Here is a 25,326-nt window from a genome sequence, read left to right on the forward strand (position 1 = left end):
ATGGCCCGCGCTCACAAGGTCATGCTGGTGCTGGACACCGCGGGCGGCGCGGCCCGGCCCGGCCGCGTCCGGCGCGCCGCCCTGCGCCTGCTCGCCTACCTGGGCGGCCGGCTCGGCCTGGCCGGGGTGCACTGGGCCTTCAGGTTCTTCGACTCCCAGGGCGCGCGCGGCCGCCCGTCCCGCGCGGCCGACTTCCGCGAGCTGGGCACCCGCTCCTGGGAGGACTTCGAGGCGGAGCTGGAGGCGCGGCTGGGCGGCGGCGGCGGCCGCGGCGCCCGCCTGCCGGGCCCGGCGCCCCGCGCCAGCCACACGCACGGCGCCCTGATGGAGACGCTGCTGGACTACCAGTGGGACCGGCCCGAGATCACGTCCCCCGCGAAGCCCGTCCTGCGCAGCCGCGGCCGGAGGCTGCTGGACGCCGAGGCCGAGGCGGAGGAGGCGCGCGCGGCGCTCGGCGGCTTCGCCAACGCCGTCTTCCTCGTGGCCTCCTGCCCGCGCTCGCGCCGGGAGCTGCTGCAGTTCGCGGTGGGCTGCGAGGCGCAGGCGCCGCCCACCCCCGGCCAGCTGACGGAGAAGCTGCTGCCCCCGAGGATCCGCGAGGCCCTGGCCGCCCGCAGCGTCACCCTGTACTGGGTGGACACCACCGAACCGGCCCAGGTAGGGAGACGGATCGGGACCTCGGGTCCCACTTGAACTTGGCAGCAGCACCTGGGGGTCCCCGCCACGCAGGTGTCCTATCTGCCTTCCCCCCGCCCCCCGCTTTGAGCGGCCCCCCCAGAATTCATCGTGGGAGGGAAGCCCAGCCCGGCTCCCCGCTGGTCTTGACCCAGCTTGCTTCGTCCCATTAAGTCACATTCCACCTTTCAGGTTTGGGCAGAGTGAGTTTCGTCCATTCAGGCCATCAGCCTTTGAATTGTGCCTCCCCTCTCTTCCCCTCTGCCCTCTGTCATGTCACCTTCTCAGAGACAGCCACCAGCCTCACATGGTGATCAGGAGGCTCCACGTGTGTGGGACATGGTGGGCGACCTGTAAATGCTTGTTTATTGACTCAGTAAACTGTTACAGATGCCAAGTCTAAAACTAGTTTGGGGGGGCTGGGAAGGTGGCTCAGTGGTAGAGCACTTGCCTTGCATGCTCGAGGCCCTGGGTTCTATTCCTCAGCACCACATAAGAAAAAAGCTGGAAGTGGTGCTGTGGCTCAAGTGGTAGAGCACTAGCCTTGAGCTGAAGAGCTGAGGGACAGTGCCCAGGCCAAGAGTTCAAGCCCCACGACCAAACCCCCCCCCAAAAAAAAAAGAAGGAAAAAAAAAAATAAAACTAGTTTGGGCTCCTGTGGACGCAGAGAGCCCCTCACTCCTGTGATGCCTTCTCCCCTTTTCCTCCAGCTTGTCAAGTACTTCACCAAGATGCTATGATGAGGTGCACTGAGACCTGGGGGTTGTTTCCTTCCACTGCAGAGAGCAACCGATGAAGGAATAAATGAGCATTAACAGATAACAGCTTCTGGAGGAAACAGGATTTCAATTCAGGCTCAGAAGAAAAGAAAGCTGGGTGCTGGGATGGGGCAGGCAGCTGGGGGAAGTAGAGGCAAGTTTGTACTCCGGGAAGACCCTTTTTGGTCAGCGAAGAAGGAGGAGCATGAAGGCTAGGAAAGACTATTCCAGCCTAGGGAAGACCAGGTGTAAGGATGTGAGCTAGAAATAATGAGCTTAGTTTGTGTTTACAAACCAGGCCAGGAGTGCCAAGCCCTAGTAAACAATGGAGAAGATAGTAGAAGTCAGAAGAGACTGGATCCATGGACCAAGGTGTAGACTGAGTTCTGATCCATGAGAAGGCTTTGGAAGGGGCTGGGACCAGATGAGAGGTATGATTCTACTTCATAGAAACACACGTCACAAAACTAGAAATAAATTAAATAGCAAGATTAGAGATATTTGTAAAAATGAATAATGTGTTTAAGTGTGTTAAGATCACCGATGTACTTTCATCTAAGAACCCATCGAAAGACTTGGCAAATGCAAAAATCAGGCAGTTGTGGTTTGGAAAAAATAAAAAAGGAAAGGGCAAAAATGTTTAGGGGGAAAATGTAATTCTAGAAAAAATTTGTTAGGGCAGCAAAAGTGCTTGGTCTTAGCCCAGAGAGATGCCAGCTACCAGAGAAGAAAACACTTAAAAGTCTTTTGTAGGGGCTGGGAAGGTGGCTCAGTGGTAGAGCGCTTGCCTTGCATGCTTGAGGCCCTGGTCTCGATTCCTCAGCACCACATAAGCAAAAAGAAAAAAGCCGGAAGTGGCGCTGTGGCTCAAGTGGTAGAGCGCTAGCCTTGAGCTGAAGAGCTGAGGAACAGTGCCCAGGCCCAGAGTTCAGGCCCCACGACCAGACCCAAAAAAAAAAGTCTTTTGTAGATAGAATAGGTTTTATAACTAATTGAAATCCTATTAAACCATGGTTTTGTTGTTTTTAAGTTTTATTTATGTGTTACTGAGGAATTGAGCCCAGAACCTCATGTATACAAGGCAAGCATTCCAGCACTAAGCCACATTCTCAGCCCCTCAATTTTCATTTTTCTTTTTTGTCAGTCATGGAGCTTGAACTTGAGGCCTGCCTGGGTGCTGTCTCTGAATTCTTTTGCTCAAGGCTAGCACTCTCACCACTTTGAGCCACAGTGCCACTTCTGGTTCAGCCTCTTGAGTAACTAGGATTACAGGCATGAGCCACCAGCATTCGGCTACCATTGTTATTTTGTGTGTGTGTGTGTGTGTGTGTGTGTGTGTGTGTGTGTGTGTGTGTGTGTGTGTGTGTGTGTGTGTGTGTGTGTGTGTGTGTGTGTGTGTGTGCGCGTGTGTGTGTGTGCGTGTGTGTGTGTGCGCGCGCGCGTGCACATTGGTCTTAGGGCTTGAACTCAGAGCCTAGGCGCTGTCTCTGAGCTTTTCCACTCAAGGCTAGGGCTCTACCATAGAGCTATAGCTCTATTTCCAGCTTTTTGGCAGAGATAAGAGTCTCATGGATTATTAACTTTGAACCTCAATCTTCATATCTCAGCCTCCTTGGTAGCTTGGAGCCAAGCTCAAGGAATACATTCTTGAAGACACCTTACATTCTGGGACTATATAATAATGGTGCTGGCTGTTATTTGGGTCTGGTGCATGTTGATCCCATAACTTGATACTACCAACTTTCTCCTCCTCCTCTTCAGCTTTATTCACAAGTGCTTAATGGATACTGACCTGAGCTTCTTGGTTGCTTTTCTTTTAGTTGTGGGACTCCCCAGACCACGACGGGTACTGGACAGTGTGTGAGCTGCTCCACCACGGAGGCGGTGCTGTTTTGCCATCTGAAATTTTCAGCCAGGGTTTTGGTAGACCTGGGGAAGCCAACTTGGAGCATGAAGGAAAGCTGTCCGGCACACCTCACCTTTCTCCGTGGATTTTAGCTTTGCCAGCTGATGCCACTTTAAACAGCTTGCTCCATAACTCTCCTGAGTACAAAGCCTCATTTCCACGGATTGAAGGCACATTATTTCTCCCAGTTAAAGGTAAGCAAAAAATACTTTGGATAGTTTATTTTTCAGTCTTAGGTACATTTATTTCTTCAAGGTGGACCCATATTTTTGAGTTCTTTTTTATAACCTAAACATTTAATGCTTGTAATGGAATGAAGTAAAATCAGAGATAGCACAGGAAAGGATTGTATATTAGTCCAACCCAACTGCTAGCTCATGAATCAAAACAAAAGAGCCAGGCGCCAGTGGCTTTTGCTTATAATCCCAACTACTCAGGAAGCTGAGATCTGAGGATCGTGGTTCAAAGCCTGGCTGGCCAGGAAACTCCATGAAGCTCTTATCTCCAATAAACTACTCTAGAAAGCCAGAAGCAAGTGGTAGAGCCCTTGCCTTGAGCAAAAGCTCAGAGACAATGCCCAGGTCCCGACTTCAAGCCCCAGGACTAGCAAAAAAAAAAAAATCTCATGGACCTTCCTGCCCAGGCTGGTTTTGAACTACAATCCTCAACTTTCTGAGTAGCTGCATCACAGGTGTGAGCCACCAGCACCCAGCTGTGACAGTATCTCTTGCCCTTGTAGGTTCATTTGTGAGTAGCTTTTCCCATAGAGCTGAATGAAGTTGGCAGAATAGCTGTCAACAATATCATAACTGAAACAAAGGAGGAGGCTGCAATGCTTGATAAGAAATGTACTCATTATCTTGCCCATGTAATTGTAACCCCTCTGTGCAGTATGTTCACAAAAAATAAAAATTAAAGTTAAAAAAAAACAATATCATAACTGAAATGTGAATTAAGTTCCAATACCAAGGTCTCAACTAGAAAGCTGGGTTTTCCGACTTACTATGAAATCTCTTTTTAGTTTCTGTCTGGTTTCTGTTGCTTTGTTGTTGTTTTTTTTTTTTTGGTCGGTCATGGGGCTTGAACTCTGGGCCTGGGTGCTGTCCCTCAACTCTTCAGCTCAAGGCAAGTACTATACCACTTGAGCCACAGAGCCACTTCTGGTTTTCTGGTAGTTAATTGGAGATAAGTGTCACGGACTTTCCTGACTGGGTTGGCTTTGAACCGTAATCCTCAGATCTCAGCCTCCTGAGTAGCTAGGATTACAGGCATGAGCCACCAGCACCCAGCTTGTTACTTTTTTTTTTTTTGTCGGCCGTGGGGCTTGAACTCTGGGCCTGGGCGCTGTCCCTCAGCTCTTCAGCTCAAGGCAAGCGCTCTACCACTTGAGCTACAGCGCCACTTCTGGTTTTCTGGTGGTTTATTGGAGATCGGAGTCTCACGGTCTCTCCTGCCCGGGTTGGCTTTGAACCGCGATCCTCAGATCTCAGCCTCCTGAGTAGCTAGGATTACAGGCGTGAGCCACCAGCGCCCGTTTTTTTTTTTTTAAATTGTGATTCTGTTGCTTTTTGAGACAATGTCTTCCTCCATAGTCCAAACTAGCCTCAAACTCTTTGTTGTTGTTGTTGGTCATGGGGCTTGAACTCTGGGCCTGGGCGCTGTCCCTGAGCTCTTCAGCTCAAGGCAAGCGCTGTACCACTTGAGCCACATCTCCACTTCCGGTTTTCCGGTGGTTTATTGGAGATAAGAGTCTCATGGACTTTCCTGCCCGGCTGGCTTTGAGCCAAGATCTTCAGATCTCAGCCTCCTGAGTAGCTAGGATTACAGATGTTAGTTACCAGTGTTCAGCTAGCCTCAAACTCTTGATCCTCCTACCTCAGCCTCCCAAGTGAGCAGGTGTGTTAGGTATTCGGATGTGAGGCTCAAGAGGGAAGTAGATGTAGAGTTCTGTGCACTATGTCTGGCCTGATGGCCACCTCTCAAGGTAGAATTTTAACATTCTTTGTTGTTTTCTCCCAGGCAGAGAGACGGAAGAGGCGTTGGAAGTTATCCTGGAGCCCTTGGCAGTGCATCAAAGACATTTTCAAAAACCAGTCAGCATTTTCCTAAAAGACTCGGTGGTCCAGTGGTCTCTCCCTGTGGGCGGCTCACTGGGCACAGATTGCTGGATGCTGCAATGTCCAGAGGAGGGCAGATCGGCCCAGAGGCTGGTACTCCAGCAGCTGGCTGACACGCTGATGGCCCAAGGCTTACATCTGGTAGGTGCCCTTCATGCCTGTAATCGTTCTCATTAGCGGCACGCTCTTTATGGCATCATCTTTAAGCACTGTGGTCCACACAGGTTCAGGACAGTACCCATTACTGTAGACGCCATTTGAGCAATGACTTAAATACCTTAAATTCTCATAGGAAAATAGAGCAGTATTCGAACGGGAAATGAGCAGTGGTTTCTTGTTATTTGCTAAGTGTTCTGTCTGTATTCCTTTACTGTGAGCATTTAGGAAAAAGCTGCTACACCATAAAAATGGAAATAGTATCACAAGCTGTATGCTGGTGGCTCACATCTGTCATCCTAGCTACTCAGTAGGCTGAGATCTGAGGATCAGGTTCAGAGCCAGCCCAGGCAGGAAAGTCCATGAGCCTTACCTCCAATTAACCACCAGGAAACTGGAAGTAGTGCTGTGACTCAAAGTGTTAGAGCGCTAGCCTTGAGCCAGATTGCTCAGGGACAGCACCCAGGGCCCTAAGTTCAAGCCCGACAACTGACAAAAAAAAAAAAAAAAAAAAGACATAACAGTTATTCAAACTTTGGAATGTCTTCTGAAAAGGAATATAAATACACAGGATTTAACTTTAAGGTGATGCCTACTTTTAAAATACCAGCAATTTCCTTACCTTATTTAGTTTTTGCCTTTATAATCTCAGGAAGCATCTAGATATACTGCATCCTAAGGTGAAAGGCTAAAAGTTGGATGTGGTGGTACACACCTGTAATCCCAGCTGCTGGGGAAGCAGAGGAAGGAGGGTTGAGAGTTTAAAACCAAGCAAAGATAGTGAGACCCTATCTCAAAAACAAAATAGAGCTGGGCACCTTTGGCTCCCACCTAGCTACTCCGAGGCTGAAATCTCATGGGCAGGCAGGAAAGGAAAGTCTGTGAGACTCTGATCCCCAATTACCCCCCAAAAAGCCTGTTTAGTTGGTACAGCGCTAGGCTTGAGCATAAAACTTCGTGGACAGCGCTCAGGACTGGCACGAAAAAAGAAAAACTAAAACAAGACTGGGAATGTAACTCAAGTGACAGAGTGCTTGCCGAAGCTGTGTAACACCTTGGGTTCATCCCTAGCACTGGGAAATTTGAGAGGGAGGGTGGAGAGAAAAGGAAGGAGGAAGGGAGCAGAAGAGAGATTCTGGAGAAAAACAGGCAGTCAGCGAGTGGCGCTGCTCTGAGCCTTGTGTGCTCTGATGAGTGGTGTGCGGGGTGAGGATGGGGACGGTCTGGGTTAGGTCCTGGCCCTCCGCTCACTGGAGGGTCTGATTAAACCCCCTAGATGCTAATATTCTCTCATCGTCTGGAGGGTGAATTTGAAGTGAGGCGTACGTACCTACCTTCTCCCTCTCCTGGCAGGGCGACCTTGGCCCAGGTACTTTTCCTGGGCCTTAATCCCCGTGTAAAACAGGGATAATAATTGTGTAACCCAGTGCTGCTATGAGGATGGAGGGAGTAAGTGCTAAGTGCTTAGTGAATATTCCTGGTTTATAAATGGAAATTTTGGGACTGTATGATTAATACATTCTCTTCTACCTCCAACGGCCAACTGTTACTCTGCCCCTCACTAGCTAGGGTACATTTTTTTGTTTTTGTCAGTCGTGGGGCTTGAACTCTGGGCTTAGGCGCTGTCCCTGCGCTTTTCAGCTCAAGGCAAGCGCTCTACTGCTTGAGCCACAGCGCCACTTCTACTTTTCTGGTGGTTTATTGGAGATAAGAGTTTCAAGGACTTTTCCTGCCCTTTGAACCATGATCCTCAGATCTCAGCCTCCTCAGTAGCTAGGATTAGAGGCGTGAGCAACCAGCTCCCAGCGTTAGGGTACATTTTTAAGCATATTTACAACATTGTTCTCAACTACTGAACCTTCCTTCCTCTCTAGGTTGTCAGTGTGGACCCTGGTGAGGGTTGGCCTCCCGTCTCAGGAGTCATTTCCCCGCTGTCTGCCTGGGCTATGATTCTCACTGTGTTTCGAACCAAGGTGGCTGAGATGCCAAGATGTGTTCTGCAAACAGTTGCAGCCGAGGGCGCTCAGGACACAGATACCCTTTTTTCTGATGTTGTGGATGGTGTATTGAGTCAGCTTCCCGATTCATTTGGAGATCCTGCCTCATGTGGTACGTTTCCCAGCCAGTAGCCAGCAGCCTGTGGGGGTTTGCAGGAGGAAGCTGGGGGTTGCTGGCAGGCTGGGCTCCGGAGCGGGCGAGTCCCAAAGGTGGGATCTGGAGAGTGGGTTGAGGGGACAGAACAGCCAGGCCGGCCATGCCTTGGAGCCACGTTGCTCCAAAAGCAGAAGAGCTAGTTGCCAGTGGTCCGTGCTTGTCATCCTGCCTACTCAGGAGACTGAAGGTTCAAAGCCAGCCAGAGCAGGGAAATCTGTGAGACTCTTATCTCCAATGAATCACCACAAAGCCGGAAATGGAGCTGCAGCTCAAGAGGTAGAGCACCAGCCTTGAGTGAAAAAGCCAAGTGAGCACACGGGTCCTGAGTTCAAGCCTTATTAGTTTTGAGTGCTCTATATAGTTTTTTTTTTTTTTTTTTTTTGCCTTATTAGTTTTGATGCACATGCACAAACACGCACACGAGCTTGTGGGCAAATAGACAAAATGTGGGAAGGGTGTGGTGCACGGTTCTAGGTTCTGCCTTAGTCCTGTTAGTAGTCTGCGGTAGTCCTCTTCTGATTCAGCGGCTGTACCTGATGGTACAGCACATTAGCGCATGTAGAATTATCCTGTCATTGACTACAACATCCATCCGTGCCTGTGCTCAAGTGTGACCTCCAGCTTGTCTGAAGGTGTAAACCCGTGTGCTGACACGGTGCCATCTCCACACCTCAGTGCGGGGAGTGGGGTCCCTGTACATCAGGGTGTACCCCAGGAGGCCTGCCTCAGCCGCCTGGGTGGTGAGCAAGTGACTGTTCGTGTGCGCTACAAACACTTGGCACTGTGTTGGGGACAGCTGGAGACAGCACAAGCCTGTGGGCCAGGCTGGCGCAGATGAACGCTCTGCTCCGGCTCTGATGCCTCTCCTTTCCCGCCTCTGTCCACCATTCCTGCAGCTCCTGTTCCAGAGTGGGCCCAGCAGGAGCTCCGCCACAGCGCCCCCTGGAATCCAGCCATGGTGGAAAAGTGGTTTCCTTTCTCTAACATCAGTGGTGCCAGTTCAGATTTGATGGAGTCATTTTGGTATTTTTTTTCCCTAATTTCTCTTGAGTATTGACTACTAAAATAAAAAACTCTTTGCTAAATATTTCTTATTAAAGAAAATTGTCACGTTAAATGAAGCACTCATATAAATGGCTGTCAGAAAAAATTTAGGAGTAAGTACCAAAGAAAAGAACAAAGTTGGTGGAAGCCAGTGGCTCACGCCTGTCATCCTAGCTACTCAAGAGGCTGAGATCTGAGGATCACGGTTCAAAGCCAGCCCGGGCAGGAAAGTCCGTGAGACTCTTTCATGTCCAGTTAACCACCAGAAAACCAGAAGTGGCGCTGTGGCTCAAGTGGTAGAGTGCTTGCATTGAGCTGAAGAGCTCAGGGACAGCACCCAGGCCCTGAGTTCAAGCCCCAGGATCAACAAAGGGAAAAAAACAAAAGCCAGTGTTGTACACAAAGGTTCCATGAAGATAACTTAGGGGGATGTTTTCTTTTCTGAGAAAATGTATTTTGAAGGTATCTTATGGAAATATCTTTAGATTGGTTTTTATGAGGAGGGATGGTGGGTCTTTTTGTTTGTTTTGTGTTGTTTTAGAAATATTTTGGACAATTGCGATCTTGGCTTTATACTAGATGTCTTGACTTTACAGGTTACTACAGGCCACCTCCGCTGGTGCAGAAGCCTCTTCTGGAACAGAGAGTGAAGTAACACATGACCTCTCGGAGCTCTACCACAGCAAGCTCAGCCAAGAGCCTACCCTGGTGAATCCAGAGGACAGAAGAAAGAAACGTATGCACACGGAAAGACTGCCTCTTATAAAACCTTTTTTGTTTTTTGAGACTGTATATTTTATAAGATTGACATTCCCTGAAATGAGATTGAAATGCTAACCAGATAAGGAGGGGTGACAGTTCTCACCCTGTGTATTTGATATTTTATATATGTGAAATGAGATTGACATGCTAACCAGATAAGGAGAGGTGACAGTTCTCACCCAGTGTCCAGGCTGGTCTCCAACGCTGTCCTTCCATCCCAGCCTTACCCCCAAGGCCACGAACACCAAGAGGAGTGTGTCATTCATGTGAAAATGGCTAAGCTGTCTAGTGCCTACCGTGGTTGAAGGAAAGGCTCTTTCACCTTGTTATGGGTAGCAGCCTCCTGACTGAAGTCCTGCTGAAGTACACACTTGGTTTCAATGTCCTTCCATGGCCATCTCAACTGAAGTCTTTCCTCTCTCCCCCCACAGGCGGTGTCCCCCGCACTCCGGTGAGGCAGAAGATGAACACCATGTGCCGCTCCTTAAAGATGCTGAACGTTGCCAGGCTGAATGTAAAGGCTCAGAAGTCAAATCCAGATGGCAGTCCAGATGTGGCTGGGGAGAAAAGGACCCAAAAGACAGCCAAGACGGTCGGAGGAAGAACGGCCAATAGACTCGAGGACAGAGGAAGAGCACTGAGGAGTTGTAAACTCAAAGGTCTCCCTCCATTCTAGAACATACTTGTGTCTGTCATGCTTTTTTTTTGTCAGTCATGGGGCCTGAACTCTGGGTCTGGGCCCTATTCCTCAGCTCTTCAGCTCAAGGCTACTGCTCGCCCATTGAGCCGCAGCGCCACTTCTGGCTTTTTTCTGTTTATGTGGTGCTGAGGAATCGAACCCAGGGCCTCATTCATGCAAGACAAGCGCTCTACCACTGAGCCACCTTCCCAGCCCCTCTATCATGCTTTTATACCACAGAGAACGTGAGTTTGTCAATATTCATGGGACAATCTCGTGAGGTCTTTTTATTTGTTTAATTTTGTTGGTCAGTGGTGGGGCTTGAAATCAGCCTGGGCACTGTCCCTAAGATTTTTTGCTCAAAGCTAGCACTCTACCACTTGAGCCACAGCGCCACTTCCGGCTTTTATTCTTTTTGCTTATGTGGTGCTGAGGAATCGAACCCATGGCCTTAGGCATGCAAGGCAAGCGCTCTACCACTGAGCCACCTTTCCAGCCCCAGCACCCGGCTTCTTTCATGGTTTTATACTCTTCCTCAGAGCGTATATATTAGATATATTTTGGTGGTAATGTAAATGGTAATGTGTTTTCAATTTCAAATTCTACTTGTATGTTGCTGATAAGTAGTGTAGCAGAATGATGTACTAACGGCTGGGCCTCAAGTATGCTGGTCAGGCACTGTACCACCTGAGCCACACCCCAGCCTTTGGTTTTGCTGTATTTTTTTCAGGTAGTGTCTTGACTTTTTCCTAGTATTGACCTCAGAATGAGATCCTCCTACCTGTGACCTCCAGCGTGGTTGCAATGGCAGGTGGGAAGCACATGGCTGGCTTGTTTTCTTTTTTTGAGGGGGTATGTTTTTTGTTTCTTTTTGCCCTAATTGGCCTCGAACCTCAATCCTCCCAACCTCTATCTCTGGAGTAGCCAGGATCACAGACATGAGCCGGTTTCCTGCCTAGAAATTTATTCTGGGTTTTCTGTCAGACTTACTACAAAATCATGCCTGCCACGAAAAAGAAAATGTTTTTGTTTTCTGTGTGTTTTCTAACTTTAGTGTTTATATTGTACACTTCACGTGTGAAGCATTTCTTAAACCACTTCGTTCCGCAGTTTCCCACTCTGGACACGGTGGGCGTGGGGGCTGGGTAGTCTCAGTTGGGAAGCGGTCCTGTGCTCTGGAGGCTGTTCATGGCGCCTCTTGTCTCCATACATACACTAGGTCCCGTGACCCTTGCCCCACAGCTGACAGTCCACGCCCGGTCCTCTGCCCAAGGGACAGACACCTCACTGAGACAAGATTTCACCTGAATGTGACCCTTGCACTTTCTCCACAGATTTTAAAACCGAAGAGGAGCTACTATCTTACCTACGTGAAAATTACCAAAAGGCTGTGGCCACGGAAGAAACCGGCTTGTATTCATGCGCCCAGAGCATGCTCTCAACCATTAAGGCATTCCTAAAGTCAAAAGGCACTAAGGAATTCGAAGTAAGAACGCTCAGATCGTGTCATAGATGTAGTGTCGGTTGATTGATTGTTCATTGGGCTCGGGTATCTGGGGAAAATTCCATTATTCTGTAAATGACTAAAAGCAGAATATGTACAAGGGAGTGAGTCTGCTTCCAGATTTCGGAAAGTGGGTACAGTGGGCTAAGTGGGCGGGGGTAATTACTGGTAATTTTTGGCTGGTACCACGACTTGAACTCAGAGCCTTATGCTTTTCGTTTGCTTGGTCACAGCTGGTACTCTACCATTTGAGGCATGCCTCCAGCTCATCTTTTTGCTGGTTAATTGGAGGTGGAGTCTCACATTATTCTGGCTGGGCTGGCTTTACGCAGAGATTCACAGACCTAAGCCTCCTGGGTAGCTAGGATTAACAGGCATGAGCCACCAGTGCCTGACAAAAATGGAGTCTTAAAGACAGCTGTGTAAGCAGGGCATTGGTGGCTCATGCCTGTCATCCCAGCTACTCAGGAGGCTGAGATCTGAGGATCACGGTTCAAAGCCAGCCTTGGCAGGAAAGTCCTTGAGACTCTTCTCTCCAACTAATCACCAGGAAACCAGAACTGGTGCTGTGGCTCAAGAGGTAGAGTGTTGGCCTTGAACTGAAGAGATCAGGGACAACTGACAGAAAGAAAAAAAAAAACAGCTATAACTCTGTGTGCCCACTGCTCATAAATACTTGTCACCATATATGATACAGAGGACAAATACTCATAGGAGAAGGAAATTTGCACACGGACATGTTCTTCGCCTTAGGGCCTTAGTTATTAGCTCCTAAAGAAATCTGAAACAGTAATCATTTATTACTTAGTAGTATTTTGTGTAATGATTGGTTGTATGTTTGCAGGAGACCTGCCTGAATCATATAAAAAGTAACCTCTTAGGAACTAGCAAAAGTCTTCTGCAGAATCTAGAAAAAAAACTGAATAATGAAGATAAAGTCAGAGAGTAAGTACTTACTGATTAATAACTTTACTCTAAAACAAAATTGGGATTTGCTCAACTCAGTTTAAAATGACCGCTTGCTTGAAGATGCAACTGATTCTTTATGCTTTTACGGGCAGCTTGATTATTTATCTAACACTAATTGTTAGGGAAAGTGCTGATCCTTTATTACTATTAGGTAGTGGTACAAAGGAGCTACAGTTCTCCAAGTCAGGTTCTGAGTACAATGCTTCTTGGTCAGTGTCAATCTTTCCTTTACTCTCCCCGTCTTCCCCCTCCCATCCCTACCCTCTAGTAATGTAGTTGATTTTTTACATAATGTACATTGCACATAATGACTGTTTGTTTACCCTTCATTCCCATACCCTGCCCCTGTGTCTATCCCCCCAAAACCACTTCCTGGTATTCATTTTGGTAAATAGTACATTAGTTGTTAGAGGAGTTTCACCTCTGGATTCCTCCCCTACCTCTACCCTTTTTAGTCAGAGTGAATGTTTGTGTGTGTGTGTGTACATACATACGGACGTGTGTGTACACATAGAGCCCTGTATGTGTTATCAAAGCAGTGGTTCTCACTGGTGGTTGTTTCTTGGGTAAATATACCTGGGTGGCCCTCCAAGTAGAGATGACTAAGTATCTTTTTTTTTTTTTTTTCCTCCCTCTCAAGGTGCCAACTTCAGGTATTCCTTCGTCTAGAGATGTGTCTGCAGTGCCCTTCTTTTCTAGAATGTTCGGATGAGATGGAGCAAGTAGTGGAGGAGGAGGCAAGTCCCCAGCCTCACGCCCTCGGAACGTGTCCTCCAGCCTCGTGCTGCTCCGCACCGGACACATGCTTATTTCCTCAAATCTCCCTTAGATGACAGATTTGCTGCGCCTGTTGTGTCGAGTTGAGGACTCGGCGTACCTGTCCGAGTTTCTGGAGGAGATCCTGGAATTGTAAGTTTGGTGGCGACTAACGCCACCTTCCAGTGCATTCATCTGGGGGTTCCCCGTGCTGGGTGCAGGAGGGGAGGTCACTGTGCCCCAGGCTCACCCAGGTACATCAACTGCCCCACAGGTACATCAACTCCATCCCAAAGACGCTGGGAAAGCTTTACGACAACCTCGCATTTCAGATCCCTCAGAAACTGGCCGCCGTCCTTCCTGCCGACTTCTTCAGTGACGACTCCGTCACGCAAGAAAGCAAATCCCCACCCACCTTGGAGCCTGTGGGACCAGGGTCAGGTGGTGCAGAGTCTGACCCGCTGGAGGAGCTCCGCACCAGATCAGCCAAGAAGAGGAGGTAGGAGCGTGGCTGGGAGGCTCGCACCACATGGTGATGGTCCAGTGGCCTCTGTCCATGTCCTGTGCAGAATGTGCAGTTGCCCCACATCTGAGTCTCAGGAGCCAATCAGCTGAGTTCCTACCGAGCAGAGTTCCCCACCTGTGGAGGCACAGGCTCCAGGAGCTAGGAACCCGCCAGGAAATAAGCTGAGGTTCCCGCTTCCTTTCTCAGGGTCCCCTGATGCTTTTCTTTTAGGTTAACTAGCTGGAATGTATGGTAGTTCTCTTACGAAATCCTGGACTTGAATCATTGTCACTGCAAATGAAAGAGTGGCACTCAGATGCTGATTTTCTTTAAATAAGGCTTATTCCAGACGCAAATGTACCTTTGACTCTTCCTTACTCGACTGTTTCTTCCTATTTTTAACAGGAAAAACACATTAATACGACACAAAAGCCTTGCAGAGGTTTCACAGAATCTTCGGCAAATTGAAATTCCCAAAGTGCCCAGGAGAGCTACAAAAACCGTAAGTGCTGTCGGGCAGAGAGGCGGCTCCTAGAGTGGAGGCGGTGTGCAGGGCCGCCCCGCCGCATCCCGCCGTGCCCTTGCTGCATGGCTCCTCGCATGGCAGAGTATCTGCATAGCGTGCTGACATTCAGAAACTTTATAATTTTAGAGTAATTCATTTTTTGGACTTTTGGGTTAGTGATGTTCAACCGGCCTTAAATATTTATGACTTGTGTAAAAAAACCATAACCCCTCAAATAAAGAGTTACAAGCTTGTTAGATTAACCATTTCATCCAAGAGTATAATAGAGGTAATGCAAAGAAAAAACAGTAGGAAAAAGTTCAAAATGAACAAACTAACCTGGGTGCTGGTGGTTCATGCCTGTCATCCTAGCTCCTCAGGATGCTGAGATCTGAGGATTGTGGTTCGAAGCCAGCCCAGGCAGGAAAAGCTGTGCAGCCAGAAGACTTTGAGCCAGGCTCAAAGTGGTAGAGTGTTCACCTTGAGGAGAAAAGCTCAGGGACAGCGCCCAGGCCCTGAGTTCAAGCCCCACGACCAGCAAAAAAAAAAAAAGATTTGAGGCTGGGAAGGTAGCTCAGTGGTAGAGTGCTAACTTTGAGCAAAAGAAGCTCAGGGACAGTGCCCAGGCCCGGAGTTCAAGCCCTAGGACTGGCAAAAAAGAGAGAGAAAGAGAGAGGAAGGAAGCAAGGAAGGAAATACTGATGGGGCTAGGAAGGTGGCTCAGTGGTAGAGTGCTTGCCTTGCATGCATGAGGCCCTGGGTTCCATTCCTCAAACAGAAAATGCTGAAAGTGGTGCTGTGGCTCAAGTGGTAGAGCGCTAGCCTTGAGCTGAAGATCTGAGGGACAGCGCCCAGGCCCAGAGTTCAAGCACCACAACCGACAAAAAAAAAAAGATTTAATCTGTACTTGTGCCTTTGCTCTCTAAAACACCCCCATCCCGTTTCACAAAGCCCAGTGGTTGCTGTGTCTAAGCCTTCCTTGTTCTCTCAGCATCTGCACTGAACTGCGTTCGCCCCGTGGGCATTTTCGGTGTAGGTTCTGTGTGACTCCAGTGCATCCGTCGAGAAGTGTCCGCTTCTGTTTGTGTCCAATGAGTGCAGGGCCCAAGTGCTCCGCTCCCCTGGAACTTCCGGCCTTTTCTTTTAGATGCGTGCCTGTTGGGCTGACGCAGGTTTCTCTTGTCTTCCAGGCCAGTTCTCAGCCTGCTCCTCCTCCCCCGGTGAAAGACGCCGCAGTGCAAGGTAAGTACCAGCCACTGGAAGGACCAGTTGCTTTCCCTGCCTGCATTTAAATGGCTGCAATGTATGATAGAATGTGGCATGTAATCACAAATGTCCAAATTCTGCATCTTAGAGATAGAGTAATATGCTAGTTACGTGGTCTCAAAATTCAGCAAAAAGACTGGCCTTCAATCTATAAACATGCCATTGTCATGAAAGAAAAAAAAGGAGCAAAGAGGAGAGGCTGTGGAGCTCTTTCAAATGCAGTCGTTAAAGGGTAGTGGCTGAAGCTACACCCCATAACCATGGCCTGGGTGCTAAACGAAGAAATGTGAAAGCTACAGGGTCTGTGTTAGACAGTTGGAGAAAGCAGAAGGACTGTTTGCAGCACGCTGCTGTGCTGGCCTATGGGTATTGTCTCAGCAGACAGAGACGCTGAGGCTAAAGATCATAGGCTGCTCTCCTGGGTGTACTAGACGGAGAGGGAGGGAGGAGCAGCTATTGACAGCTGGTGAACGTAGTGGTGTTTACTGGGTTCTTTTGTGACGTTTTCTGTAGCCATCACACGTTTCAGAACTTTGGATATCATACGGCAGTAAGTGAAACGCGTTCAGGTCAGAAGTCAGTCTCACATGGAATCTGAGCAGGTGACAGGGACCAGGGATACACTTTGGTGTGTGTCACCTTATTCATGTCCTTAGCATTTCTGACGTTGATAGATGGACCCAAAGGCTGCTCCCATTTGGGGACTCTTCATCTCTGTGAGTTGCTTAGAGAAGAATTCACCCGTGGTGAATTTTGCGTCACCTACCCTGGCTCTTGCCAACTTTGCCAAGGGTTTTTCAGCTGGACCACTGTCTTCCTTCACCTCGAGTCTAGATGGCCAGAAGGGGATTTAAGACAGTCCATCAGGCCAGTAAATTTATCCCAAGAAATGAAATTGGTGCAGTTGAAAAGAATCCTCTCTGCAAAGCTGGATTGACTGCAAGAGAGCAAAAAGTCTAAAATGGGGGAGAACAATGGGAGCGCTGGAGTTTATTAACAGGATGGGTTCTGCGTTGCTGTGACCCAGTATCTGAGCGCACCAGCTTAAGGGAGGAGTTATTTTGGCTCGTGGCCTCTGGGGCGTTAGCCCATGGTGGTGGAGGAGGCGCCAGAGCACAGAAGCTTGCACGTGGTGGCAGGAAGGAGAGGTGGCTTTCTCCTTTCCCCTTCCATTCCATTCCCGCTCCTAAGGGAATTCCCCCAACTATGCTCATCCGCTGGGAATACCTCCGTAGACACGCCAGGCGTGACTGCCTCATCTGGAGAATCAAGTCCTCTTGCTTAAGCATGATGTCTATTTCATAGCGATCGAGCTTTTAATTGAGTAAAAGATGTGGTCGTCCTTATCTTCTGGGATGTGGGTTTAAACTGCACTTGTAATGGATACAATGATAGACCAACAGGTCGCTAGGTTAAATAGACATTCCTAGAAGGTCACAAGAAGGGGAAAAAATGCCCAGGACTAGATGGTTTCATTAATGATTAAAAGAGAATGAGGAACTAGCATTTATTAAGGCCAAATGATTAGCCACAGTGCCAAGACAATTCCTGGGAATGGCGTTGAGACTATTGGATACCATTGCACGCTTATCTTGTGCAGAATCACACACGTTTTTGGAATCTGGGGTAAACAGTTGGAAGGCGCTGGTGGTAGATGGTCTAAGGAAATGTGCTGTAGTAACTGGGACATGAGATGGCTTCTCAGCAGCTGCTCTGTTCCACTGAGGTCAGAGTCAGTTGTTTATTGTCTTCTGCTGCCCTGTGCTTTCAGAAGTTACCAAAGTTCGCAGAAATCTCTTCAACCAGGAAATGCTTTCTCCTTCAAAGAGATCCCTGAAGCGTGGACTGCCTAGAAGCCATTCCGTGTCGGCTGTGGAAAGCCTAGAGCATCAACTGCACGGCTTCAAGACCCGAAGCACGGCATCGCAAGGTACCAGAGGACAGGGGGCTGCTCCACCCGGGCCTGGACGGCTCACCGGGCAGGCTCCGGCAGGCTCCGGCAGGCTCCACGGCCTGCTGCCCAGACTACACACAGCCAAGGGTGCTTGTCTGGTGTCGGTGTCTCCTGGCTTAGTCTTCTCAGGCTTGCCTCTCTCGGCCAGTTTAGCTTCAGGTTGATTCATGTTACCTGATCTCTTTAAGGAACTTGAACTTTTCTCTCATGATTTTCTAATCTTGATTTTGTCATTTACTTTTATTTACTTGGGTTTTAGTTTTGTGTGTGTGTTTCTTCTTTAATTTTATTTTTCAAGACACAATCGCGCTTTCTAGACCAGGCTGGCTTTAAACTCATGTCTCGGGTTTTGAAGGCGAAGGTTAAGTGGCTGATTGAGACTTCTTTTACACAGGAGCATTTACAGGTATAAACTGCCCACTAAACACTGTTCGAGCTGCATCCTGTCTGATGTCTTTTCATTGTTGACATCTAAAAATATTTTCTGTCCATGGGTTATTTAGAAATGTGTTAAATTCCTTGTGTTTGCGAGTTCCCCAATACCCTCCTGTTTTGGGATCTCTATTGAGACCCTCAGATCTCAGCCTCCTGAGTAGCTAGGATTACAGGCGTGAGCCACTGGTGCCCGCCTCTCTGTAGTCATTTAAATTCACTCTAAAACCCTTCCATGCGTAGAATGGCTATCTACTGAGAGTTATTATATGCAATTAGAGTTATTGTTTGCATACAGTTAACTTTATTTAGTCGTAAGCAGCACTGACAGCATGGACAGATGGTTAAGGAGCACATAGTCTCCCTCAGGATTGCTTTTGTGGTATTTTGGATCCGCCTTTGTGGTCATAGGATTTCCATCAGTGCTGACACACTGTTGGACCCTGGGCACGTAGAACATAGCCTCTAGCTAGGCAGAGTCCACGCGTGGATTCCCACTGCTCCGTCTCCCGTACCGCCGCCTGAGGAGGTCCAGCGAGGCTCATCGTGGAAGGTCTTGCCTTGCAGGTTATCACAGACTGCTGACCAAGCGCGTGGCCGAGACTCCGGTGCACAAGCAGACATCGCGGAGGCTGCTGCACCGCCAGCTGAAGGGCAGGTGAGTACTCGGCCTCATCCTGGCCAGGGCGGGCACACGGCCTTATCTGGACTGGCACAAGTGTGCATGTGCACACGCACACTCACACACACATTATTGTCATCTTTCTTCTGTAGACTGGTTCTTTAAGGATTCAGTGGATTCATACTTTTGTGTGTGTGAACTCAAGAGGCTGGTGCTGTACCACTCAGCCATGCCTCCAGCCCAGACTCATTTCTTTGGTCGGTCATGGGGCTTGAACTCTGGGCCTGGGTGCTGTCCCTCAGCTCTTCAGCTCAAGGCTAGTGCTCTACCACTTGGGTCACAGCGCCACTTCTGGCTTTTTCTGTGTATGTGGTACTGAGGAATTGAACCCAGGGCTTCATATGCATGTGAGGCAAGCGCTCTACCACTAAGCCACATTCCCATCCCTGAAACTTTTGAAATACATTAATGGCATTAAGAGTCTGGCCCGGGCGCCAGTGGCTCACGCCTGTAATCCTAGCTACTCAGGAGGCTGAGATCTGAGGATTGCGGTTTGAAGCCAGCCTGGGCAGAAAAGTCCGTGAGACTCTTATCTCCAATAAACCACCAGAAAACCGGAAGTGGCGCTGTAGCTCAAGTGGTAGAGTGCTCGCCTTGAGCAAAAGCAGCTCAATGACAGTGCTCAGACCCAGAGTTTAAGCCCCAGGATTGGCAAAAATAAAAGTAAAAAATAAAAAGTTACAGCTAAGTATTATACTATCTCAGAAATGCATAGCAACGTGGGAATGTCTTCGTGGGAGTTACAATTTCTGTCAGTTTGCCAAGGACTTCTGACTGATAAATTTCCCTTCTCGCAAGTGAATAAAATCTATATACAAATAATGGTCAGATGGAATTTGACCGGATGAAGATGCACCTCTCTGGACATTATAAAACAAACAGAAGAGAGCATTCTTCAGATTGAACATTCCATTTGATGTTGTAAAATTGCTTTCCATAAAATAGCACTTTAACCCCCTCATCCTCAAGAGAAGCCATTCCTGGGGCTGGACTCATGGTTGTGTGTGCCCTAGCTTAAGTAAGGTCTTGGGTTCAATTCCCAGCACCAAAGGAACTAATGACAGTCATGTAGCTTGCCATCCCCTAATGCTGTCCAGCCCTGTGGTCTTTGCTACCTTATTAGATGAGAAGTGAGTGTGTGTCAATGCGTGGTGTTGAGATCTTTGTGCTGCTGGTTTTCAAGGTCCTCTGATCCTGGCCCTGCAGTTGATGTGGTTGAAGAGTCCCCAGAGAAAGGAGAAGGGGGTGAGTGTGCTCTCTTGTTTGCAATCCCCAGACTTCTCTAGAAATCTTTCTGTACTTGGGTGGCCACTCAGCGCATTCTCAGACAGTTTGAAGCTGTGATGGCTCACGGCCACGGGGGACGATCTTCCACAGAGCACTTGCTGAGTTTCAGGTCACACTGTACAGACCTCATTTATCAGCGCCTGTCATGTCTCTTGAAGGTGACAGTCCAGTAGGTCAGTGGGGTTTAGATTTAGAAGTCTCAAGCCGCTGTGGATTTCCATCTCATGGAGAGCTGTATCGCAATGGATGTGCCCCTTTCTGGTGACACGGGAAGGGACCACGCAAGCTGGACCTCCTTCCCGGGGTCGCTGACTCTGGTTCTGTTTCGCAGAAGCAATCCTGAGACGAAGTCCTCGGATCAAGTCATTGACATTTGGCAGAGCACATTCTAGTTCCTTCTATTCTGTGTCCCAGCCAAAGTCTCGCAGTGTGCAAAGAGTCTGCTCATTCCAGCAGGACACATCAGGTAATCCTGGCCGTGTCAGCCTCCACAGCCTCTACAGCCCCACACGGCTCGGTGGCAGTGTTAAGATCAGTGCGTGACACTTGTCAAGGTGACGCCTGGATGAACAGTCAGCATCCCCCCCACAACCGCTATAACCACTCAAAATGTCTGCCAGGCGGCTCGACTGCGCGGGTCCCAGCAGAGGGGGCTGCTCTGCAGATCCTTCACCCTCAGTCGTGATTAGAGTATCCAAGCTGGGCTTGAGTTGAGGCCTCATTACACCCTGGAGGCTGCGAGCAGTGACTGAGCCATGGGTGCCGCCGGGCAGGTCCCCCGCCCCTGCCCCGTGTCGCTGCCAGTCTCCAGAAGCGTTTAACAATGCTTTTGTTTGTGACTTGCAGACCAGAGAGAGAAATCTCCAGTCCAATATTTCCAGTCCCCCAAGAAGCTCCTCTTCGGAGCTCTGTGTGGGGTGGTGAGCCCCGCAGAGAGGGGTGCAGCCCCAGTACAGAAGCATTCAAGAGGTGCGCTGGGCTCGGAGGTGCCTGCAGCTTACCAGGTATAGAAGTTCCAGTGCTTAAAAGAGGATGGTCTGGAACCTGTGGTCCAGTGGGGAGAGAAAGCAGGGGGTGTTGTTGCTAAAGGGACCTCAGAGGAGGGATGTGGGAGGATGGGGGCGGTCTGGGCACGCCGCTTCAACACCACGCGTCTTCCCTGAGCCGCCTCGGCACGCCCTGGCCTCCGTGTGCGTCTGCTGCCCGCTCCCGCCTTGCTGCTGCAAGCTAGGGGCTCGCTCGGGGCACAGCCACTGAGACGGGCTTGGTACTCACACGCACACACGCATACGCATATGCTCGTGCACCAGTTCAGCTCTACTTCAGACAGGTCACTCTCAAATCCATCCCTCATCCAGAGGTGTCTTTCTGGAACATTCAGCTGACCTTGCTGAAAAGGCTGTCCATCTTGTAAGCCCAGCGGGGTTTCCCTCTGGGGAAGGAAGGAGGGCGCAGCGCATGTGGCTGAGGTGCTCTGGTCCTCCCTGCCCTGTCCCGCACGTGGCCGCTGGCTTCACATCTGTTCCCCTAGCCTTCCTCCCTGGGGTCCTCACAGGTCCCTGCTCCTGCTTCTGCCATAGTGTTAGCGCGAGCCTGTAGCTCTCTGAGCCTGACGCCAGCGCCGTCCCCTGAAGCAATCCAGGAAGGATTGCAGGAAGATGTTGCCAACTTCCTGGTCAGAAGGAAAGCACGCACACACACACACAGAAGGAAAGGGCGCGTGCGCACGCACACGCACACACACACAGTGTACTTGATGCATCGCAGTGGTTGGCAAGTACTAGCTGAATGGAGCCAAGAGCAAAGCGACTTTGGTGAAGGCTAGACCTGTTTATGGGGAAGGAGCGCGGCGCGGCAGGGTTAATGGCCCCGTTGTTAGGTGAGGGGAGAGGCGGCCCTGCTTGGGACGGTGCTGGCTGTCTGCTGGGGTCTGCTGTTCTCATGTGGGGATTCCTGGGGCGGGGCCGTGGGTCACGGCGCTCCAGCACTGAAACAAACATTTCTCTTCCCAGACTCGTAAGAAGAACTGCATGCCATCTCCAACCTTTCCCAAGACCACCCCGAAAAAGCGCCCTGGATCGCCACGGACGCCCTTCCGCACCCCCACCAGGCCGCAGAGCCGCCCCGCACGCCAGACACCTGCAAAGCCGGCCCCTGTCCAGGCCTCCTCGCAGGGCAGCAACTCCCCGGGGACCCCTGGGGTCCCCCAGGAGAGACCTTCTGTGGCAGCAGGGACCTCTCCTCCTCTGGGGACGAAGACCCCAAGAACTCCCCGCAGGCCAGCGGCCCCGGCCCCCGGGCCTGTGCTGGACGAGGAATGGCCACATTTGGTGACTCCCAGCCCGGAGGGCCTGGCCCCCTCCCCCACCCAGCCCAGGTGTGCAGGGCCGAGCATTGTGGAGCTCGCCCCCAGGACTCCTCCCAGGGCTGAGCCCCCGCCATGGGACCTGGCACACAACCTAACCGTCACTCCAAGGACTCGACTTCCCTCACCCAGGAGTGCCGTGAGGAGCGCCCCTACCAGGTCCCCTCCCGGAGAGCTGGGATGGGGAGATCCCCTGCCGGACCCCTCCACGCCCCCCCGAGCCTCCCCTCTGCGGCCTGACGCTGGGACCCGGGGCAGGAGGCCCTCCGATCTCCAATCAGGCCGTTCCGCGGGCTCTGCTGCTCCTGTGCTCAGCCCGGCCATCAGGACAGGCTGCGGAGAGGCCCTGAGCCCTGAAAGACGGGGTCACCCAGGCACCGATTTGGAGAGCGGCAGCCCCGTGTCTTCTGTGTTCCCCGCAAGGGACACAGAGTACCTCACTCTGCTGGAGGAAGCCGAGGGCGGTGGCTGGTCACCAGAGGGAGAGCCACCGGCCCTCGAGTGTGATCCTAGGGTTCCTGTGCCCTCCTGGGAGCCCAGCACCCCCGAGCTACTGCCCCCCACCCTGGGCCGCAGTGCAGACCCCACGCAGCGCCAGCTCGCTGCCGACCGGACCTTCGAGGTAGAGCTGGAGGTACAGGCGGGCGGCCTCCCCAGGCTCCGGATCAGAAAGAGGCCGCCGGGGGCTGCAGAGGGGGCCGAGGAGGAGGACCCCGAGTGCTCCCCCGGGCTGGGCCCGCCCCAGGATGCCCGCTGCCCACTGCCTGCACATAGCACGCCTGGCAAGGCCGGGGCGCAGACGTTCATCTGCCAGGCCTGCACCCCATCCCGCAGGCCGCCCGGCACCCACTCTCCACCCACGGCCAACGCGGGGGTCCCCTGGACACCGTCACCGAAGCAGAGCGGGAAGACAACGCCCGACGCCATCCAGGCCTGGCCACGCAGGAAGCGTGCGGTGGACTGCGGCGCGTGGCCCGGCCCTGAGGACGGAGAGCTGGACGGGGTGAGCCGGCTGCCGGACCTGACGCCGCCGCGGGCCGCCTCCGAGGACGCCTGGCCCTGGGCACCGCGGGGGCCCAAGCGCGTGCGCGAGGCCCGCGGGGAAGACGCCAGGTCTCCGGGCTGGGCAGTGCCCACGGACGATGACGAGGTCTTTGTGTCGGGTGAGTGGGCGCCCGGCCTCCAGGGGCTCAGCGAGGGCGGCTCGGGGTCCCGGGCCCCCACTCACATGTGGCCTCTCTTAGGTGCCACCCCTCCCGGCTGGAACAGCCTCTCGGCCAGCAGCCTGCAGGCCCTCACCCAGTCCCCCCTGCTGTTCCAGGCCCGGACGCCCAGCTCGCAGGGCAGGGACCCCAGAGGTAATGCACGGCTAGCCCCCATGGAGTTGGGAATCTGGGACCCCCCCCACCAAGCCCCTTGTGGATGTTGGGGTCTGGCCGGCTAACTGCACCCCTGGTCTGGGCCAGGCATGCGCTCGGAGTTGAGCCAGCTCAGGCCGCATAGCGAGACCCTATCACCTGAGAGAAAGAGCAAGAGCCAGGCAGCCGTGGCACAGGCCTGAGCCTAGCTGCGCAACAGGCTGCGAACTGAGGGTCATGGTTCAAAGCCAGCCGGGGCAGGAAGGCTGGAGACTTAAACCAGCAAAAAGCCAGAAGCGGAGCGGTGGTTCAAGTGGTAGAACACTAGCCTTGAGAAAGAAAGCTCAAGCCCTAGGACTGGCACACAGAAAAACTGGGTCCCCCAGGGTACATACAAATCATAGCAAACAGCATAAACCCCACAGATCCAAGACCTAGAAATAGATGCAAACTCCGGAGTTTGCACCATGCCCCACGCGTCTTCCCAGGGGTTCTAGCTGCTGACGGCAGCCTAGCCGCACTGGTGACCTGCGCTGGCCCGCTGGGCAGCCCTGGCTCACCCGCCTCTGCCTCCTCCCAGGTGCCGCGGACGCGCACCCCTCCGCCCCAGATGAGTCTCCTTTTAGCTGCGCGCTCCCCCAGAGACGCCCCTTCAGCAGAACCTACACACGCAAGAAGCTCATCAGCTAGTGTGGCAGGCAGAGCGCCGACAGTCCACTGCGGACTCCACCCGCATGCTGAGAACTGCAGCGCCCAGGCCTTAACCGGACTGAGACAGTTCAAAAGGTGCTCCCGCCAGGACCCCTTGGGCTTGAAGTCAGGGGCCTGATCCCCAGTCCCCTCTCGAGATGGAGTCTTGCTGTGCAGACGGTGACCCTCTGCAGTGCTGGGATTGCAGGTTTGCTCCACCGCACAGGCACACCCCCGCGGTGCAGATTGTCCTTGGATTCCACAAGCTCTGGCCCGCGGTGCAGCGCAGGCAGCCTGGGATGGGAGAGCAGGCCGCGGGGCCACGGCCTCCCGCCCCACGCCGCTGGAGGAGGTGGAGAAGGGTCTGCACCCTGCCCACCCTCCTGCAAAGAGCCGCCCACACCAGCAGTGCTCTTTACACTGTGAACCCCCAGAACCCTAACACCTGCGCCGGGCGACAGAGTGAGATTTTTACATTCTCTGTGTAACAATAAAATCATCAGGCTACTCGGCATTCAGTGCTTGGTCCAATGTCCCCACCTCATGCTGGCTGAGGGCATGTCCAGTGCGCCCGGCCCGCCCGTTCACTGCCTAGCTCTCGCTCCGCCTGGCACCCACTGAGCCCAGGAAGCTGCCAGTGGCGATGTCACGGCCTCCCAGGGCCCCGCGAGGAGCTGGCACTGCTCCCCGGCTTTCTCTTTGAGACGGGCTGCGGCATGTGTACAGGAGCCGGGTCACCCCGCGGGCAAGGACACCTGCCACGGAGCTCCCTTCCACCGGGCCACGCCGCTTCCGGGGCGGT

At 51.7% G+C, this 25,326-nt stretch overlaps 1 protein-coding gene across 1 annotated transcript; it reads left to right on the top strand.

The window, feature by feature from the left end:
• Ticrr (TOPBP1 interacting checkpoint and replication regulator) lies at positions 1-25,038 on the top strand. Its single transcript, XM_070043236.1, has 22 exons — positions 1-657; positions 3,254-3,533; positions 5,359-5,597; positions 7,487-7,721; positions 8,663-8,789; positions 9,407-9,546; positions 10,004-10,231; positions 11,586-11,737; positions 12,600-12,700; positions 13,365-13,461; positions 13,554-13,633; positions 13,755-13,979; positions 14,391-14,487; positions 15,681-15,732; positions 17,528-17,686; positions 18,710-18,800; positions 20,008-20,069; positions 20,443-20,577; positions 20,958-21,115; positions 22,124-23,639; positions 23,721-23,834; positions 24,415-25,038. Exons 1-22 carry the CDS (start codon positions 1-3, stop codon positions 24,522-24,524), a joined length of 5,055 nt encoding a protein of 1,684 aa, XP_069899337.1. The 3' UTR covers positions 24,525-25,038.
• Positions 25,039-25,326: the final 288 nt, after the last annotated feature.

The sequence above is a fragment of the Dipodomys merriami genome, unplaced genomic scaffold (genome assembly GCF_024711535.1).
Source record: "Dipodomys merriami isolate MVZ:Mamm:240054 unplaced genomic scaffold, mDipMer1.0.p SCAF_33, whole genome shotgun sequence".
Taxonomy (NCBI): Eukaryota; Metazoa; Chordata; class Mammalia; order Rodentia; family Heteromyidae; genus Dipodomys; species Dipodomys merriami.